This window comes from Semicossyphus pulcher, unplaced genomic scaffold (genome assembly GCF_022749685.1).
Source record: "Semicossyphus pulcher isolate SPU_LCO1_2020_fin unplaced genomic scaffold, fSemPul1.0.p SCAF_27, whole genome shotgun sequence".
NCBI lineage: Eukaryota > Metazoa > Chordata > Actinopteri > Labriformes > Labridae > Semicossyphus > Semicossyphus pulcher.
Window position 1 is genome coordinate 6,810,790 of NW_027211701.1, and position 21,360 is coordinate 6,832,149.

General features: G+C 40.1%; 2 protein-coding genes across 2 annotated transcripts; one reads left to right on the top strand and one right to left on the bottom strand.

Moving 5' to 3' along the window:
• The first annotated feature begins 1,266 nt into the window (after positions 1-1,266).
• Positions 1,267-10,499, top strand: LOC138604982 (von Willebrand factor A domain-containing protein 7-like). The gene is made up of 17 exons (XM_069677034.1): positions 1,267-1,449; positions 2,411-2,547; positions 2,635-2,779; positions 2,980-3,073; positions 3,430-3,558; positions 4,369-4,555; positions 4,707-4,876; positions 5,125-5,237; positions 5,349-5,465; positions 5,551-5,724; positions 5,828-5,960; positions 6,054-6,206; positions 6,955-7,047; positions 8,634-8,905; positions 9,037-9,170; positions 9,774-9,933; positions 10,119-10,499. The coding sequence occupies exons 1-17, from the start codon at positions 1,267-1,269 to the stop codon at positions 10,497-10,499; spliced, it is 2,775 nt and encodes a 924-aa protein (XP_069533135.1).
• A 1,262-nt stretch (positions 10,500-11,761) lies between these two features.
• On the bottom strand, positions 11,762-21,201 carry LOC138605008 (uncharacterized). The gene is made up of 5 exons (XM_069677079.1): positions 20,840-21,201; positions 18,184-18,359; positions 18,020-18,101; positions 15,208-17,861; positions 11,762-14,653 (listed from the first exon to the last, which is right to left on the bottom strand). The coding sequence occupies exons 1-5, from the start codon at positions 21,108-21,110 to the stop codon at positions 12,698-12,700; spliced, it is 5,139 nt and encodes a 1,712-aa protein (XP_069533180.1). The 5' UTR covers positions 21,111-21,201; the 3' UTR covers positions 11,762-12,697.
• Between the last annotated feature and the right edge of the window lie 159 nt (positions 21,202-21,360).

A 21,360-nucleotide genomic window follows, 5' to 3' on the forward strand; every position in this document is an offset into this window, starting at 1 on the left:
CTCACTGCTCTGTCTTTCTCTTCATCTTTCCGATACATCCACTCATCCCTCAAGTTCTGTCACTTTCTGCAGCTCTGTTGTTATGGAGACACCAACTGTATCCCTGCTACACAAACACACACGCACGCACGCACGCACACACACACACACACACACACACACACACACACACACACACACACACACATACACACACACACACACACACACACACACACACACACACACACATACACACACACACACACACACACACACACATACCTGGCCGCCTTATAAAATTATGTTGATGAGAGTTCTGATGTCAGTGTGTGAACATTTATGTACATTTGTCCGAAATTACAAAAAGGGCAAAATAGATAAATAGATAGTCCCATATGAAAAAAAGAGAAAAAACTGAGTTAGCAGACACTGAGAGATAGGATCAGAGAGATGTTGTCTGTCCTACATGTAGTCATGCTGGGCTGGACTTGAGAGAACTAGTTCCCCTGACACTTCGTTCTAAGCTGTCATTTCCATGACGATACACTACATCAATGCAAAGCACGTATTATACATTGACACATTTTCACAAAAAGGCCATCAGTGTGGTAAACAAAACTGCAATCTACCACAATCTACTTTAAATTAATTGAACAACATTCAAATAGATCTAATTTGGCAGCTCAGAGTTTCCATAAGAGCAAAGTGAAGTGAAGTGGCTTGGGGTGACGAACGTCACCATGACTCCAGTCCACATCTCTTCTGGGTACCACTGATTATGACAGAGAATGAAGATAACATGAACCCACCCAAACAAACCAAGCCCCTTATAAGTGTTGTCTTTGACTAACAGGGAACTACACTGCAAATATTTTTTCTACCATGTTGCTAAAAACATTTTTAAGATGAAAAAAAAGCAATATAATTTAATTTGCATTGTAAGGTACATTTGTTGTTATATATTAGTATTTAAAATAAGACATTGTTGCACCAGTAAAGTCACAATATGACATTTCAATTTTAAGCTGAAAGTCTTTGTCCTGATGGCTTCGAGTTCACTATTTCTATAATCCCTTAGAAATCTGTGTGAATAGCAAATATGATCTCCTCATGACCCATACAGTTCAGTTCATTAAACTATTATAGTTGTGAAAAATACCAGGATATTTGGAAGAATTTGTCATTTAGAGCATACAAAATTACAAACAGTTGTATTAACAGTCTTGTCATTAAACTAACCTGATAACTGAGGTGTCCTACATATGTTCTCCCTGTAGTCTGGTCATGACTTTAGTGCTGATTGTAGCCTTGCTGGCTTTGGGCCTATCAGGGCACAGCGTGGTCTTTGTCCCCATCGGGGGAGGGGCATCCACTCACGTCGGCATTACCAGGACAGCTCTGTTGCAGGAAGTGACAGAAACGTGTCAGGCGGTGGCTGTTGCAGCTGGTCATGACTTCAAACCCACGGTAGGATGAAAGATAAAAAAAAACGGGCAATGCAGCACAAACATAGACACACACAACATGCAGACACACACTTAAAAATACTCAAATAATTTCACCCTCATTTCAGTACAGCCGTCATGAGTTCAATAACTAGCATCCCTGCTGAACGGTCAGTCCACTACTTTAGTCCTGAAGTATTCCATCAGACTGATTTCCAGGAATGACATTCATTGTGCCCAGAGGGGGAAACCTATACATTTTGGGGGTCCTCACACTTTAGAGCCATCATGGGGTCGTCATTATAGTTTAAAGGGAAGTGTCTCATCCACTTTTGAATAGATTCCCATGGAATTTAGATCTCAAGATGTCTTGCAAACACAGGATCCTTTCACTTTTAATACTCTGTTATTGCGAGGTCAAATTAGAATCTGTTCATTAATTAGATTTATGAAGAAACAAACAAACAAACAGCCAGACAAACAATCTCGCTCACATTCACACCTACGGGCAATTACCCAGACTACCACACAGAAAGGCCCTCTAAGTCCCAACCGAGATTAGAACCAGGAACATCTAGCTGTGAGGCAACAGCGCTAACCACTGCTCCACTTCTGAAAACCTGTTAGCACACTTTACCAACATTAGCAATGAGCTTAAAGCACCATTGTGCATCACAGAGCCACTAGCACGGCTGTTAACTCTTAGTTACTCTCTATTTTTCTGCAGCAGGATGCAGAAATCAGAAGAAATCAGAAGTCAAAACTCTGACTATTTGGTGACCACATTTGTGCAAACCAAACGTAGCCAGTCACAGCTTTGTGCAATGTAGAAGACAGACTCAGTATATCATAAGTACAAGGAATAAAGAATCAGCAGATGCCCATTACATGAGCTCCTCTCATCCCTTTCAAAAGCAGCAGAAGCAGGTAACACAGGAGAGAAACGCTGGGAGTAACCTCTAGCCTTTGACTCCTGACTACAGGGTTCATCTCCAGAGGAACTGGTCCAGGCCTGTCTAGGTCCTACAGCAACAGGAGAAGTTTCTGGTGCAAAGTTTCACTCTGCTCTTCAAGAGATCTACACCCATAGCGGACTGGTAGACCGTGACTTTGTCAACAGGTGTGAGAAAGATAGAAGAAATAAAAATAATTGGACTTCACATGTGTTTCAAAGCTTTAATTTTGATTTTCTCCTTCACTCTTTTAGCGCTCCGCACCACTTCAACTCAGAGGCCTTTCTGGAGGGACGTAGGCTAATCACAGAGGGTGTGTTAGCCATAAAGGCAAACATTCGCTATCAGAACTTCAAGGCTGCCAGGGAAACACTGGGGAGAGTGCTTCACACACTGCAGGTGAGAGAGGTGGAAAGAAACGACTTAGAAAAGGGAGGTTAAAGGAAATAATGAGGACAACATGGGGTAACAAACACTCATCTTTTGAGAAAGGAGACTGAAAGGAGGAAAGGTTCTGAAGTTTATTACAGTGTTTTTATACTTAAAATGGAATCATGACTCTTAAATCATGTTATTGGGGTGTTTCCATGCACTGTCAGGATTTCTACATCCACAGTAACTGGGTGGAGCTGGGATACACAGAGCCATACATCAATCTCATACGCCCAGACCTTCCTCTAGACAACCTTGCAGGTGCGTGCGTGCGTGTGTTGAAGTCATACACGTGAAGGACTGTGGAGATAGTTCTATGGGTGGGGTAAAGTGTGATGAAGTAAGATAAGACATATAATATAAGCATAGGTTGGGTAAAACTCCACAAAGGAGAATATCAAAGAGCACAGAGTTTTTTTGTCATTATGCAATGGTTACAAAGAGTACTTTTAATTGGCGGATGACTGTGCATTATTTACTGATAAGAATACAGCTAAACATCTATCCAAGTTTTGATATATACCATAGAATAAAAGTAAACCTAATGACATGAGGTGATGTACACTGAGTTATGTGTTTTACTCATTGTGCATCTCATGTGCCTTTTGCTTATGCAGATGTGGACACTGCCACCTGCAGTGACTGTTCCCGTGGAACATGCCCCAATCCCATCCTCCCCAACATCCTGAAGGAGAAGAAGCTCACATCAGGGTACATGGGAATCTTCTCTGCTGCCAAGCCAAAAGGTATCAAACATATTTCCAAACTACTTTCAGATACAAAGGTGCACATTCACATTCATCACTCTCACAAGGAATGAAAATAGCCATAGACACCAAGTTTTACAAAAAAAGCCTGAGCACTGGATTTTACAGTCATGAAGGAAATTACCGACACAACGTGTCAAGATATGAGCCCTCAATACATGACTTGACACACATACCACAATAACAAAAAGCAGAAAAAAAATATTGCACAATGTTTTTCACTTTATATAAAACTATAAAAAATATGATTCCATTTGTCTAAAATGCTGATTTAAATAGGAGGATATATTTAGAGGTGGCATGGTGGTGCAGTGGTTTGCACTGTTGCCTCAATGTTAGAAGGTTGGAATGTTTTCTGGTGGACCTGTGGACTTTACCAATCTTTATGCTAAGCTAAGCTAACATGCTGTTCATGCAGTGATGCCCGCTTGTAATCTATGTCTTCATATAATATGGACAGATATCATAGCGGTTATTTTTTTCAAATATAAAACAAATAAGAGTTTACCTTAACATGTTAAAGTGGACCTTTAATGCTAAATAATGAAAGGAAATGTTATGCTTAACAAATAACTAACACACTTCTGCTCCATAACTTTCATCGTTCAATTCTATTGAAAGGGTTTTTATAAAGGATTTAAATCCAGATGCAACACTCATATGCCAGTTACTTAAAACCTTATGACTACCTGCAATACAAGGCAAACATGATTAAATTATTTCAGGGAATTCTTTTACCCCCCAAAAAGGCAAAAGTCCACTTTACATATCCCTTCTGTCCTGTGCCAGGTAAATGCAGCCATGGAGGTGCAGGTGACCTGACTGGCACAGCAGTTCCTCGCGGAGGTATCAGCAAAGATGAGTGTCGCTCAGACAACGTGGCCCTCCACAATGCTGCCGTGAATGCAGCTACAGCCGCCAGCCTCCAGCTTTTGCAGGACATCCGGTTTGCTGCTGGGGACAAAGACTTCCTGAGGTGTGATGTTCATATTTGATAAATGAGTCCATCTCATTTTTTTTCTTGAATATGACGTTTGCTCATTATAATTTTTTTAGAGTCCAGACTGAAAAGGAAGAATATATGTGCCTCACCTTATATTCTTTGCTCCCTCTCTTTTGGCTAACAGAATGATGGGGATCGCCCGCTCCTCTGTTGTGTGCTTCGTTATCGACACAACTGGCAGTATGAGGGATGACATCAATGAAGTCCAGGCGGTTCTTCATAAACTCATTGACAGCAAAAAAGGAACACAGGACGAGCCATCTGAATACATTCTTGTGCCTTTCAATGACCCAGGTATGAACTTTTCTACCTCACTGATCATGTTGAAGAATGAAGTTAGAATCATGGTGTTCGATATTACTCGTTTTTAGTTTGTGATTACAAATGTGATCTTATGTCACATAGAGTAAGCAAACGCGGTAAATCAGCATAGAGTCACAGTGGTTCTTTAGGATAAAAAGAGAAAGACCCATTAAGTTCCAAATTCTTTGGACTACAGGTGATTATTGGTGCTTAGCCTGTTTTGTCTTTCTTGTATTTAGAATTTGGGCCTATGATCAGGACAACAGATGCTGATATTATGAAAAGAGAAATCTCAAAGCTCACAGCAAAGGGAGGCGCTGATCCCCCTGAGATGTGCCTGTCAGGACTTCAGGTACGTTATGATATGATATTATCAAATCTTCTCCAGATACTTTTGCAGATCCCCTTAAAACTTGTTGTGATTTAAGATGAACTGACAAAGTTCATTATTTCATTTCACTAGTTGGCTCTCACCGGGGCCCCTGCCTCCTCCCACATTTACGTTTTCACCGATGCTACAGCCAAAGACATCGAACTCAAGGACACTATTGTTGCATTAATCAGGACTTCCAAGTCAACAGTAAATATTGATACCCAAGATGCAATATCTTAACTCAGTGTATTTAATTTAAAGTTAAAAGCTGCGCATGAAATGATCTCTGCAGGTGACATTCTTCATAACCAGAGTTCTTAAGAGGCGCCGTCGTTCCCTCAGAGCTGGCTCATTTGAGGACTACAAGGAGCTTGCTTTGGCCTCTGGAGGCCAGGCCATCCAGGTGTCGAAGGGGCAGTTGCCTCAGGCCACAGACATCATCCTCGACACGTCCACTTCAGCTCTGGTGAGCCTGTGCATTCTGTGCATTCTGTAGCTTGTAGCATTTTGTGGTTAGACCAGTAAAAATAGAGACATATTTCATCCATTTTGCTCCTTTTGTTCCTCAGGTGACCGTTCTTCAGCGAGCAAGGAACCCTGGGAAGCAGGAGACTTTCACGTTCATGTTGGATGAATCTCTGACATATATAACTATCTACATCACAGGAACATCCATTTCTTTCACACTGACCAACCCTGCAGGTAACACACATTTCTGCAGGGTCTGCAGTGATGATGCTAGTAATGTCAGTGTAATTACCATTTGTGAGTAATATGAATGCTAACAAATGCCAGGTGTGAGCCAAAGCCATAACGAGGCCAGCGGTAAACTGGGGACCATAAAGACCGCAGGCAACTTGAATAGAATTCGTCTCAATGCTGACTCACAGACAGGAGCCTGGCAGATCAAGTTCAACTCCAACCATCCATACACACTTAAAGTCACAGGTCAGATACTTTACATTTCTATATTAAACATCCTCTTCTGTATAAATATTGGCTGTTTGCTTTATTGCCAATAGTTAAATGAGAAGATCGATAAAACTCACATCTGTCCTTTACCTGTAAGGCTACATTAGCAGTTCTTAGCTTAGCTTAGCATGACTTGGAAGACTGGAGACCGGGGAAAGATGTACCCTTGCTTTGTCAAGTGGTCGTCACTGTTACTAAAGTTACTGCTAGTGACAAAGAAATAGTCCAGCCCATAAATCCCAGTGATGACCATAATTGCTGTTTTTAAACTTCAGTCTAAAGATTCATAGTACAAATTTAACAAACATTATATAACATGAGAATTATTGAGCTGCAGATGTGTTGGTATCTTTGAACAGAGCTGTCTCTGTCTCTCCTGCTTTCCAGTGTTTTTGCTAAGCTGAGCTAATTGGATGCTTTTACTTCATATTTACCAGACACAGATGAGAGCAATATTGATATTCTCATCTTACTTCCAGCATAATGCAAAGTGTTAGTAGTAATTAGTATCTGAGCCCATACTCATGCTGTCCCAAGTTTTAATCAGCAGCATATTTCATATTTATTTCCACTGATGTTTGGTCCATGAAACCATGAAACTGTTGTGTTATATTATTCAACACTAATAATTTCTCCATTACATTTTCAAAACAGTCTGGATGCGTTCACCAAGTTCTCTTCAGGTGTGTCTATATTTACTGTATGACTTTACTTGTCCCTTCAGGGCAGAGTATCATTACCTTTATCTATGACTTTGTGGAACGCTTCGAGGGACCTCACCCAGGTTATGCTGTACTCAGTGGGCGCCCACAAGCAGGTACACCTCATGCAATGAAGTGTTACACAACAGTAGCACATCATGAACTGTAAAAACGTTATAGGCACAATCAAATTGTTAATGTAATGGCCCTCGTGCATTTTTATAACCAAACTTTTATAGGACATTTTGAATACTTGCTTGTAGGCATATGTATTCAAATCATATAATATCTCTTTACACTTTATCCAGTCATATGGCATGTTTCAGTTTTTTTTGGCAATATTTCCTACCCAAAATACAAAGCATCCAAATACTGTCTCTGAGTTATTCTGTGATGGCTAAAATAAAGTTTGTGATCACAGTGAAGTTAATTGCGTTGCATGCTGTCTGAGAAAGGTACCACAATGGACAGTCGCTGTCATACAACAGCATCTAGTGGTGAAAATAATGAGGTGAACAAAGCCACCTTCTGCCTTCAATTTTAAATGTTGAAGAAAATCAAGAGATTAAAAAAAAAAAAAAAAAGTCTTTTGAGACACAAATGACAGCCTTCTTGTTCAGTATTTATCTATCTCAGACAGCTAGTAAGATCATCTTAAAAGCTGTTATAATTCATAGTTTTAAATTAAAATCGATCACATGAATACATTTCAGTAAAAGTATGTAAAACCCACAGACAAAAATCAACCATCTGCAGTTCACCCTAGCTCTACAGAGTGTTTTACGTCTTTCTGTAAGCATTGTTTCCAGATGCAAGATGCAGCTAGCTTTTTGTTTTTGGAATAATAAACCGCCTATAAACACATTGTATAACCTAACAGCAAACGACAAAGCTATCACTTAGCTAGTGAGTGCAAAGGAGCCAGATATACTCTCATAATGTCCACAACACAGCTAAAAAAGAGTGGCTGTTAGACTTACATCGAGATGTTGAGAAACAGGACTCTTAATAAATCAGAATGTTGCTTTGCGTCTTTTTAGGTTAGGTTATCCCTTTCTCCCTGCCAGTCTGAAAAAAAAAAGAACAATATATCAAAGAATACAGGTTATAGGTATAATAAGTAGGATTTTCCGAGAAAAATAAAATCTAGACTTTTACAAATATAATATAATATAAATCATCACTTATGGGGTGAAAGTGCGATTCAAAGATGCTAACGCAAAGGTAACCGGCGGTTAGCATGTTAGCGCAATGGTAGCCATGATGCTGTCGGTGTTAGCTCGGCGGAGTGGGCGTGTTCTTGCACGAGAGAGTGAGAGTGAGCTTCTGGTGACGAAGAGCCCAGGAATAGGGGCCCACTTTGAATGTGTTGGTTACAAAATACAAGGAAAAATCTACTTATTATACCTTTAAACTTGACTGAGAAGTAAATTAGTCAATTACACAAAATCTTAAGCATTCAGAAACGTTTCAAGTCATTTCATTTTAATGGCCAAAGGGAGTGGTCAAAATAATAATTTTCATAAAACTATTGTTGGCAAATTAACTACTTAAGCCTATTATAAGCATCCTTCCACCACCCATGTCTAAAACTTTTCAATGTTTACTATTTAATAAATCCATCACGCTTTGTCATGAGCATTAATACCCTCTTGTTCTTCCCTGTAACTTGGTTCTTCGTTTCTGTCTCCTGAAAATGCAGGCCAGCCAGCCACCCTGATGATCTCATTAATTGGTAGGAAAGGTCCATCTTCAGTGTCTGTAGGGGCTGTTAGCCTGGTGACTGTGTCTGGTCCTGAAACTGAAAGCCATGGTACAGCAACTGACATGGGCAACGGGGACATCCTTGTGACTGTTGATGCAGTCCCTGAGGGGGAGTTTGTGGTCAGTCTGAATGGAACTGACAAAGTGTCAAACAATGTATTTCAGAGGCAGTCCACCACCCAGATGTCTGTCTCAAAAGTGAATATCAAGGTTGGTCTCTTTACTTCCTCTTCACAACCCCGATGACCCATTCGGGTTTTGTTTGTTAAAGTATGATTCAAGTTTATGTACACATTTGCAGAGTAGTTTGGACTTTCTTCTTCTCTTCCATGTACCTCTAGGCTGTGGTAGACAGCAGTGCAGAGCCAGGAAAAGCCTTCGAGCTCCCCTTCAGTGTCAAGACCCAGGGCTCTGGTGGCAAATACTCTATTACAGCCAAAAATGACAGAGACATCCACATGTCCTATCCAGAAAGGTGAGGGGACTGAGCTCAAAATGATTCCTTTATTACATATCATTTTCAACACTGACATTTCTTTTATAAATCTTTTGTCCCCATTCCTGTCTCCGATGGAGTTACATCTAGGTGGAGTAAAATGTGCAACCCCACCCATCAGCTGGGGCAAAGGTTAGGGTCCAGCTTAAGGCACCATTATGCTTAAAATAAAATATCTGTAACTTTCTGAAACATACATTTACATCCTCTCCCCCTGCAATGGATGTGAGAAAACAATCAGGGCATGAACTTCTTTCCTCAACTGTGCTGAGTTTTGTTACACAGCCATTTTCTGTCAGTTTTCACCTTCTCAACACCATGACTGTCTTCAAGCAGAGACTTTCTTATTAATTGATAATGCGTGCTCACTTTCTTATTTCCTCCTTAGGTATATTTGCCTTATGACATGGTCCATTGCCATAGCCCAATCAGGGCCTAAAACCTGCCTGATCATCATAAATGTTTTCCAATTTAAGTTTGAATATAGAGTCTTGTTTAACTTTATTAAAAAGTCGAATGTATTGATTAATCAAAGTCCTATTTCCTGTAATCATAGAGTGTTTTTTTCATTTTCTTCGACAGCCTCACCTTGACAGCTGGAAAATATGCTAACGCTAATTTGACCATTAAACCACCTGCCAGCACACCTTCAGGCACTGCTGTCACTCTGACATTGGAAGCCAAGTCAGCCAGTGGGGTCGACTCCAATTACGTAGTTCTGAGAATATCTGTTGTCACCAAGGTAACCAGACACACCCTGGATTACAGAGTTGCAAATATTGGAATACATTTATAAGCTTTTGAAAATTGCTGCAAAAAGGGGCTTTTACAGGTGTACTTCTTTAAAAGTTACAGATATAATCAGCATATCTAAATTGCCCCAATGATGCTTCATGCATTCATTTTATGTCTTTCTTTTTGGACCAGATTACAGATTTTGTTCCACCTCTGTGTGAAGTGGTTAGTGTGCTGGCTGATGACTGCCCTCAAGCTGTGTCTCAATGTGGACCTTTCCAATGGGAGTTTTTGGCCAACCTCACCGATGGAAATGGCACTGGGATAGAGAAAATAACTCTGCAACAGGGCAATGGAAACCTTACATACACCTCCCTGAGCGCCCCTTCTGTTCAGGCGCACTACAGAGCCTCCTGCTGCTCTCAGATTGTTGAGATTACAGCTGTAGATAAAGTTGGCAATGTGGGCAAGTGCTATCACTCCATTGAACGTTCTGCTGGCCCTCCTGCCTTAAGCCTTTCTCTGCCACTTTGGTTGTGCCTGCTGTTATCTGCCCTCGTAGGAAGGCCTTGAGTTGCCAAGGTGAGGTACCTGAAAATATCAGCACTGATTGGACAATGAATAATGTATGATTCAGTTGTCAATATTTATGATAAAAACAATCAGGTGTATTTCATTAACATTACTCTAGTGCTTGTAACAAAATTCAACAAATGGTTGTTTCTGTCTTTGAGAGCAGGGAAAGAATAACCTATTAATAAATGCACACTGTCATGTCTGCAATGTTGTTTTGTGAGGTGGCGTTTTACAGGAGGCAGGAAAAAATAAACTGAGCTTGAATGAGACATTTGGTATTTGGTATCAGGTATTTTACAAACACAGGATGCTAAAGGGGCACCCATGGTCTGCTCTTGCCATTTTGGTGCCCCACACAGCAAATTATATAATATCAGTTTTTTGCCACTTAATGCTTTTTTATGTATTGCATGCAATTTTTGTGCACACACAATATATGTTCAACAAAACATTATTGAGTTTGACTTGTTTTTACCTCAACCTCACATCTCTCCTCTCCTTGCAACTTGTGTCAGGAAGTGTGCAGTGAGTGAGTGGTCAATCAAGTAAGAAAGAAATAGCGGCAGAGTGATGGTCAATGCGAGTGGAGCAGAGAGAAATGAACATTGTTGGAGGTCATGCGATACAAAGTAATATGTTAGAACACTTGGATTATTTTTTGGTTGTGATAAGTAGCCTAACGTAACACATTAGTTCTGTATTTCTGTTTTTTAGTTCCTTTTCATAAAAAGCAATCTGTTACTGGACCAAAAAAGAAGTTTTGTCCTCACAAAAATAGAAATCCCCAAAGCACAGAAGGCAAACCTACAGTTTTGTCAGTGCACATGCGTAGCTAGCAAATTAAACTAGCAAGATGGCAGAGGACAGCATTTACTTTGTGGAAATGTCAGCTCTGTCACATTGGTGGCAACTAAGGAACTGTGTTGTATTATTTTCAGTGAAACAGCTCCGTCTAATACTGTATGCCTGTAGTTTGTTAGTATTAATAGGAGCTGTAAAAGGTCATATTGCGTTTAGTTTGCAGAGTTACAGACTATGGGCTGTAAACTAGGCTATGCAATGACAGTAGTCAATACATTGAAAGGTAGACGTACAGGAAGCTACACGCTATCTTGACAATATAAGTGACATGCGTTACGAGTCGCAAAGGGGTTTACATTTTTGGTAACGCAAAAGTGCTCTAACGCATTACTTTTCTTAGTAGGTTACACAGTAATGCAGCAAGTTACTATTATACATGGCAGTAATCTTGTAACGTAATGAGTTTTAAAAGTAACGTGACCCACCACTGGAAATGAAGGTGTGTTTGGGCAACACATGAAGGAACAATTTGAGGGGCCACAAAGTAATGTAAAGATGTGAATTTTATTTAAAGCCATGTGTAATGAAGGGAACATGTGAAAAATCTAACAATTAAGGCCAGAAATGTTAACCCAAGCAATGATTAAAAAAAGATTGCAAAAATATTCAAAATGTCAAATTCTTATAAGTTGACAAATTACTGTATTTCCAGTGTGAACAAACCTTTACGTAAACTATTGCACAAGCAGAAACATTAACTATCATGGAAAATTTGTAACAGCAGTGAAAAGCAATGTTATGTGAGAATATTAAAATGTAAATTTTGTCAATAATTTTACTATTGACATTTTTACAGATAAATAACAATACTTACAATTCAATCACTATAATTTTTCTTTTTTTCCCAAAGTCACCCTGTAAAAGCCGTCAAATTATTTACATTTTTCAAGTAATAGTTCTATTAAAAACAGAAGAAAAGTATGACAGAAAATTGTGTGACAATTCAGGTATGCAGCCATTTGCATTGAAGCCTGTGTCCAAAATGGATGTTTCATTTATATCATGAAAGTTGCTTTTTTTTTTTTGTCACACCCAAACATTTTAGCTCCACATAAAGATTGGAACAGCAGATATGACAATGATCTCCCTGTCCAAATATTAAACTGTACTCCTAATTTCCTTAAAATGCAACAAAAAAATGTGCATCTACAACATAAACATTATTGCAAACCTATATTCACTTTGCTTTACAAATAAACAGCATAAAAAATGAATGAACAAACAGATCCTTTTGGTACAATTATTCTCAATTAAAAGACTTTATACTGTATGTCCAATAATACAAAAAAAATCTGTTCTAAGTGCGACATGTCGGCTTCTTGTATGTCTTTCCCTCATTGGATTTTATGTACATTCTTCACATGCTTTTTCAGGTGGCCTGACTGTGTGAAGTGCTTGGGGCAGTGTGGGCAGGAATGTGGTTTCTCCCCTGTATGGGTATACTTGTGCCTTTTTAAATTATTGATGTCTAAAAAACCTTTTCCACAGTATGGGCACCAATGTCTCTTCTCCCCATTGTGCCACCTCAAATGCACGTTTAGTTCCGTCCTTCTTGCGAATTTCTTTTCACAGAGGTTGCAATGGAATGGTTTCTCTCCCGTGTGGATTCGTATGTGGGCTTCAACATCTCGCTTTGCGAAGAATCCCTTGTTGCAGACGTGGCAGACAAAAGGTTTAATCCTGCTGTGCACTACCTGGAGGTGCTTGGTGAGGCCAAAACTGTACACAAAACCCTTCCCACACTGCGGGCAGATATGGATCCTTCCATTGCGGTGCACCCGTCCATGCCGTCTTAGACCCTTGGAGTCTGGGAAGCTCTTTCCACAAAGCGTGCAGGAGAAAGGTCGGCGACCTGTGTGGAGACTAACGTGGCTCTCCAGGGCAGCACTACTACTGAGGACCCGACCACACTCCCCACACTGGTTCTTGAGCAGACGCCAACCAATGACAGATAAAGGCTGTAATGGTGATACAACAGGTGGTGCTCTGACAGGTATGGGATGGAGGGAAACACTAGGGGGGTAAACTAATGGGGGAGTCTGATTTTGGGATCTTGTTTCTTTCTTTACGAATGAGTGCAGTGACCTCTTTCCCCCTGCTGGAGGTGTTTTATTGGTTGCTAGTAAAGGAGGAGTCCACACAGCTTTAGCTGTAAATGTCTTCACAGTCTCGCAGCTAGAACTTTTCTCTGATAACTGGCTTGTTTTGGCTCCATTCTGCAGATTCGATTGATAATTTTTCATTTTAGCTACTGTTTTGGCTTTTGCTGATTTGGCTAACTTCTTGGAATTCATCACTCTTAAATTCTTACTTGCACCAGAAACTTCTTGAATTAATTTGGGTTTCTTAGCAGCAGTGGATACCCCAGTCTTACAAGAGCTGACACCCTCAGCAAATTTAGGGCATCCAACTCTTTGGAGATTAGTTCCCCTCTTAGTGTTATTAGTAGAAGAACCTTCTGCAGTTGTGCTACAACTCCTAGAACGGATTAGATTTGATTCCCTTTTTCTTGGTTTAGTGCTAGAACTCTCTTTAGAGAAGGTAAGCTGCCTACGGCTAAGAGAAGTTAATTCATTGGTGGCCATTTTAGGGCTAGTGCTATTTTTATTTAAACCAGCTTTCCTCTGACCAACAGAAGTAGATTTTGTCCTTTTAGGGGTTTCAGTATTTATAGAACAGCCAGCAGTTTTGGTACTTTTTGAGTAAGCACAATCTGTAGTTGAACTAGTCCTCCTGGAGTGCACAGTAGTAGTTTTGATCTTTTTAGGGCTAGCACTTTCTTTAGTTGAACTAGACACCCTAGAACTAACAGGAGTGCTTTTGGTCATTTTAGGACTAGCACTTTCTTTAGTTGGGTCAGACCTGCTAGGACTCACAGAAGTCGACTTTTTATTTTTTGACCGCAAACTATCTTTGCCCTTCAACCTATTGGATCTTGCACTCTCTTTACAAATTCCAGATCTCCGAGTAGAAATGGAAGAGGGGTCATTAGTTGTCTTTTTAGGATATATAACATTCACAACTGTTTCTGGGTTTTTTGGGCTTAGGGTTATGGGTTCACAAGTCATGCTTTTATCATCTGGACTGTCTTTATCTAATCTAGGTTTCTTAGGGCCTGCAGTGAGGCTTTCTTTTTCTGTGCAAGTTTCTTTCTCAGTCCTAGCTTGCATGTGGGTTTTGAGGTGACTTCTAAGTTTGGCCACAAGGGTATTGTTTTGTAACCTTTTCTTGTCACTGGTGCTGGTCTCAGCACAAGAAAAGTTGGCATCTACAATGTCACTGGTGGAGGTCTATGTCAAAAAAGAAAGGAGAGAAATACAGTTAGAAAAAGATGCATTCAGAGCAATCACAATATTCTTTGCAGGAATTTCAGTGTAGTATGAAAATAATCAAACATCAGTGTGCACATTGTGTGTATAGTAAGTACAAATCAAGCATGGGACAACATAAAGATTAGAAGCCATTATTACTCTGACCAAAACAATTATGATTTAAGTTACTATACTGATAATAATCAAAATACACTTTAAAATCTCATAAGGGCGTAACATTTTGCCTTACATTTTCCTTAGAAAATATGAATTACTGTCATTTTTCTTAAATCACAGATAGGACACATATTTCATGTATTAAAAAAACAACCAAACAATGTTACAACAAGTAATCCCTGTGGTGTGCAATTCTATCAAAAAGCTGAGTAAAAACAATGGAAACTGTCAAAGCCCTAGAACTTAGTTCCAACGTAAGGTACCCACTTCAGGCTGTCTGAAAGAGTAAAAAATTATTTCAGCCCATTGGCAATCATATTTGCAAACCGATTGAGTTTTGTTTGGTACCACATTACCTTTTTGGGGTCTTGCACAACAGGTGACACAGCAAGCTGTGCCAGGAACTGGGTTTTAGTCATCTGTATATGAGGGTCAAATGTGTCCTTGGATTTGATGGACATAAGATGAATGATGTCAGGTGATCGTTGTTGTAGAGGTGGGTCATTAGGTAACGCATAGTCTTGCACTGCAATGCTTGTTTCTTTTTCCAACTTTGAAGTAGTAGGTTCACCAGCCATGCCATTTACAGCTGAGGGCCTAGTTGTTTTGATAGCTACTGTTGAGTTCTCAAAGACCGGTGCTGACATCTCGGATAGTGTAGATTGCTGTACATACCCACTGTAAGTTGATTCATCCATAATGGTGCCTTTTTCAGAGGTTAATGATACCTTCTCTTGAATATCACTTGTTTTTTCTGACATCTGAGAGGTTTTGATAGGTACTGCAACATTCACATCTTTTGAATTGGAACAAATGTCAGAGGATAACGCTTGCATATCTGATCGCTGAGTTGGTATGACGAAAGGTGATTGTTTCTCTACTGAGATATCTTCTTTCAAAATGGATTGTGTTTCAGATGATCCATTTGTGGGGACACTTGGGAGTAAAACTGCTTCTTTGGTTGACATTGGAAATGAGAGCCTGGTTAATCTGATGACAGCAAGTTTTTGTGGTTCTGCCAGAGACATGGAAGTTGGAACTGGCCCAAATGAAATGTCTTTAGACTCATTTATTGATTCAGTAAATGAGGCAGTTTGTTTGGGAGATTCCGGGATGTCAGAATTATTATTCTGCTTTGTAGATGATATTGTGGCCACTTCATCTACTGCGGTTTGTGCATCAACAGAAATGCTTAACTCCTGTGACAAAGACATCAACTGTGACGATGACAACATACTAGTATGAGCTGATTTAGCTGACTCTTGCTTTGTTGTTAGATCAAGGATCTGTGACTGTTTCTTTGATGCCACAGCTGACTGCTGTCTTGGAATTATAATTGTTATTTTAGGGTGTGATGGTGTCCCTGTCCTGAGAGGTATGCCTGTGGGGGTCGAGCTTGGTAGCTCACTTTTATCTGTTGCAGCAACAACTGTTGAAACCATAGTGGAAAGCTGGGTGGGAGACTGAGTTGGAAATTTACAAGGCATCGATGAGGCTAGTGATCTTGACATGACAATTATTTTATGAGGTACTGCATGACCCTGTTTCCTATGTGCTACTGACTTCTCCAGGGAATGGCAAGGGTGCTGCTGAAGTGACATTACACTTGTTTGAGTTGCAGCAGTTGATGTAGGAATTGAAGATTTAGCGGTATCGGACAGAGTGACCATATGCTCTTGTTTGGGTGTGACAACCTTTTTCTTGGCCAGAGCTTCATCAGTTGATGTTGCATCTCTAGACTGAAAATTGGCAATAAGTTCCTCTTTTGTCAATTGCGTTGATTTGGACAGTTCTGTTATGGGTACATTGCCTGCAGCTTCCTGAGCTTCAACACAAATTGGTGCTGTTGCTGGTTCATCTGGGACCTCGACCACAGTTTGTAAGGTTCCCACACAGGGAGCACACTTGATGTGGGTTTTCGCTGCTATTCTTTGTGGGGAGTAGAATGTATTTTCTTCTGTTGACTGATTCATGGCTTCAACTAATAGCATTGCATCCTGAAGAGTTACAGAGGTGCAGCGTTCTCTGGACTGAACTGATGTTGCTTGTGGTGACCCAGTTGTTGGAGTGTTTGATGTTTCCACTGTACAAGAAACTTCGGTGGATGGAGTCTGAATTGCCCCATCTTCTGTATAAGTGGAAAGCTGTTGAGATTCAAATGCTTTTTCCTTCTTAGAGAAACATCTACTGCTCAAAGATGACACTGAAAAAGTCAGAGAACCAACTTTACTGTTCTTTTCATCTTCTAGAGTAGTGTTTGCCCTCTCCTGCACTGACAGAGCAATAATGGATGAAGACTCTTTAGGCTGAATTAGAGATCCTTGTGAAGGCTTGGATGAAATTATATTAACTGAATCAATAGCAAAAGAGACCTCAGCCTCTTTGACCATTGTTGTAAAGGAATTTTTCACTTCTTGCTCTGTTGATATTTCAGAAGATGGTAGAGATATTTGTTTTGCTGGCTGTTGCAGATGCTTTGCTTTCTTTGGTGGCCTTCCTCTTCTACGTCGCACTGGTAAGTCAGGCTGAAAACTAGTCTCACCTTCTGACACACCACCTTTCAATTCATCTGATACTTCTCTTTTGGTGGGTGTTGTGAGCTTTGAGAATAGTTCCTCTGTAGATTGCACATCAGCCAAGTGTCTTTGATCAGTTTGTTCAAATACTGATATTTTGCCACCTGATTGCTGCTCATTTTCGTGTTCATGTTCACCTGCTGACTGATGCGGAACAACTGCCAATGGGTGATTTTCAGATGTTACGAGTTCTCCCTGTGTCCCCATTTCTGATATCTTCGGACCAACTACAGACTGTACTTCCATGTCACCTTTCAATGCATGCTCCAGTTCAGATGTTTTGTTATGGACTTCTAGCAAACTGCTATCCATTCCTAAACAGGGCAGTTCCAGGGCCACTTGTGTCTCTACAGGCAAGGGTATTTCTGCAGATGAACGTTCCTGGTTAACTAAATGCCCTTCATTTTGAATTTCGCAAGAGGTCCGTGGTAAACCTAGGCACAAGAGTGATAAAGAAATCAATAGGGTAACGTGAGAAGAATTATAAAGAGTGGGAGTGGTAAGTAGTAAACCTAAAAACATTTTGTAAGATTTGAAGAATCTTACAGATTATAAGAAATGTGTTGGAAATATTTTACTTTTGATTCCTCACCCATTTTATCACTAAAGGCTTGCCCATAGGCCTCAACTTCCTCTGGCTGGAAGACAGACTGCTGAGGAGAGTGTATAGAGCCCTGCAGAAGGGTGACAAAACCACCAATTCAAGAAGACATAAATGGAAAAATACATTTGTTTGCTGCTGAGATACTCACGCACCTCCTGCTTGAGTATTAATGCCATCTGAGAATTTCTGTCTCCACGATTCTCATAGTTGTGCTCCTGCCAAACGTACTGCATGGCATCATAATCGCATTGGTGCCCTTGGTTTTGCAATGATGACAGCCTCAATGGTTCACATTGCTCCACCAGCATTGTACGGGAAGGAACAAGGTCTGTAAACATTACCACACACAAAAAAAACAATTATATAATATTTTTCAGACTAAGGCCCTTAACACACCTGGGGGGTATACTACGAGACAGGATTTGCGGTTATCGAGGTAACTTCAGGGTTGACTCTGAGTTTTCAGTACTACGAAGCTGGTTCACTTCTTACCGGTGTAGATCACCATGGTAAATTATGCTGAACACCTAACATGCTACGGAGCAGGTTATGTCCGAGATAAGAGATCAGCCTGAATTAAGCACCACCTACTGACCAATCAGGGCTCTAGATTTAGGAGCTCTGTGAGCAGATTGTGAGAGGGAGGAGGGAGAAAGAGACTGGTAAAACACTTCCACTTTACCGTATGATTTTATGAAATATATTTATTGTGCTTTACTGATACATCCACAACAGCGACTGATAAAAAACAATGAAGGCTGAAGTACTTTTGTGCTCATAAGATATAAAAGTAAGCATTCATACTGCTTTAAATTGTGGTTTTATAGGCTGTTTATTTTTTATTTGCTCCATTGGTCTGTTTGATACGGGTGGGATGAGAGAATACGGTCTAAATCTGTCATTAACGCAACGAAAATACATCTGTGCAACGTATTAATCAAATGTACTAGGCTACACTAGTGTTATAATATATGGTGCTCTAATGATTGAGCAGTGATAGCTACTATTCTATTTGCGCATTTACACAGTCTGCTTTTTTTTTTTTTGCCATTTGTCCTTCCTGTATTCAGCAGCTGCAGCTGAGTGAATTTTAGTCTGGAATATGTGTCATTTATTCATATCTTTCTAAAATCATAGTTTGCCTTGAGTTTGTAAAATATGCCAATCAGCTGACGGCAGACTCGTGTTTCGATTGGTCATTTGCTTAAAACAACGGCCCTTTTATGTGAACGCACTCATAGAAACCCTGGGTTGACTATTCAAGTTGATGACCAGCGGTGTGTGACCGTTTATGTGACCGTTTAGCACAATTGCCTTTTTTAGGTTAAGTAAGGTTTGTTTGTATATAGTTTAACTTATATCTGGTTATGCTTAATTCTAAAAAGGTAAAAAAAAAAAATTGGCTGAACACCAGAAATTTTCACCCCAACTATTGTGATAATGATTTAACCATGTTGAGGCAGAATGGGTAGGTTTAGTTGGTTATTGCTTGTACATTCACCATTTAAAGACAAAGAGAGCAAAGTCACCTGGTAACCACCTTTTTTATATTTTATATAGACTTGACCTGTGCACTGTTGTGGGCTGACCTTACACCCCAACCCAACCGCTGACCAGAGAGAAGTCCCAAACACATAGTACATGGTAAATGGTAAATGGACTGTACTTAAATAGCGCTTTTCTAGTCTTTGCGACCACTAAAAGCTGCTTTTACACTACATTCACACACTGATGGCAGAGGCTGCTACGTAAAGTGCCCAACTGTCAATCAGATATCACATTCATGCCTGTTGGCTATGCCACCGGGAGCAATTTGGGGTTCAGTGTCTTGCCCAAGGACACTTCGACATGTAGCCTGAGGGAGCTGGGGATCGGACCTCCGACCTCCTGATTGAAAGACAACCGACTCTACCACTGAGCCACAGCCGTCCACACAGCATCAATTAATAGCCTTCCTGCCTTTCTCTTTGAGGCTGTCATGCCATTTTCAACTCAACATCACATGACTTTGATCCATGTTAACACACATTTACTCTGAAATTACAGTTGTAAATCCTAGGAATGCAATCCAATTAAAGCTCCTGTGAGGAACTTTAAGTTTGTGTTGTTTTTGGCGACCCCTTATCTCTTTGCGGATTTTGTTCTGTACGTGCTTAAAGTGTTGGTTTTTAACAAAACAAGGTCATTCTGCTTTCTTTAACAGTCATATCACTCACTTTAAATTTTGCCCTGGAAAATGTAAACAAAGGCAGCATGCAGTTTATCGCGTTGTCTGACACCAACAGCAGTTTCAGGCATTAAAAATAACTATATTGAAATAATCAATCTTGTTGCTTATAGTCTGCTTTGCTTTTGTAAGTCACAGAGTAAGCAGAATTAGTTTCAGTCTGTTTTATAACCAGCGAAAAAACTGCTCACAGGAGCTTTAAGAAATAAAAATGGACAGCATGATGTAAAATTACTTAGTTTATTAATATTGTTTGTAAACCGTTTAGTATTGAATAGGCTCAAATCATGACATCACATCCCGAAATTGGTATACAATGTTACTAACCTCTGCTCTAAGCTAAGATAGCATGGTATGGTTTGCCTCCTATTTGCATCCCACGCTTTAGAAAAGACAAAGCTATGCTAAGCTAGCTTAAACGTTACTGAAAAATTAAAAAGACAGGGGCTGCTAGATGTACCCCATTTAACACGATAAGATACCTAGCTGTATCTGAAACTTAAAATATTATTTTTTAGAAAATAAACGTGCATTGGTAATGATAAGTGAGCTCGTGGTATGTGACATGTATCATAACTCACCACATTGAACAGCTGTGTCACGTTTCTCAGAGCCGTCGTTTCGCCTCGGAACAGGCTCACTTTCTCGGATGTAGCTCGGTGTTTGCCTTCTCGCATTCTCAAATTGGCTGCATCTTGTTTTGAGGTCCTCGTTCTCCTTCTTGATTTTGGATATTTCTGCCTTCAGCTCGTCGACCATAGTTTCGAAAAGTTTAGTCGTCTCTGCGATAGCACTCTTTAGCATGCCCTCCATGACAGAGGCGTACTTCGTCTGAAAATCGTCCGCTGACATTTTGGTGGCGTTATTGTCTACCGTTGGTTAGAGTTTCGCTATGAGTACACTAACAGTGCAATAGTTGTAACATTATTGACAACATAGTATATAGAGCTGGACCAACATGGCTCCTTCCCTCCAACGCGGTCTGATTTTTGTGACGCACGTTAGCGGAGGGAGGAACCAGAGAAAAATACCCTGTAATCCTAAAATGTATCTTTTTTTAGTTGGTAAAGAAAAAATAAACTAGTAGTTATGTGAGCAATTA

Excerpts from the sequence above, each read along its gene's own strand:
- LOC138604982 (XM_069677034.1), top strand. The coding sequence starts at position 1,267 with ATGACTTTAGTGCTGATTGTAGCCTTGCTGGCTTTGGGCCTATCAGGG. Across the intron at positions 3,074-3,429 it reads TCCTCTAGACAACCTTGCAG|ATGTGGACACTGCCACCTGC; the intron begins GTGCGTGCGTGC and ends TTGCTTATGCAG. Across the intron at positions 7,048-8,633 it reads CAGTGGGCGCCCACAAGCAG|GCCAGCCAGCCACCCTGATG; the intron begins GTACACCTCATG and ends CTGAAAATGCAG.
- LOC138605008 (XM_069677079.1), bottom strand. The coding sequence starts at position 21,110 with ATGTCAGCGGACGATTTTCAGACGAAGTACGCCTCTGTCATGGAGGGC. Across the intron at positions 18,102-18,183 it reads CATTAATACTCAAGCAGGAG|GGCTCTATACACTCTCCTCA; the intron begins GTGCGTGAGTAT and ends ACCCTTCTGCAG. Across the intron at positions 17,862-18,019 it reads AGCCTTTAGTGATAAAATGG|GTTTACCACGGACCTCTTGC; the intron begins GTGAGGAATCAA and ends TCTTGTGCCTAG.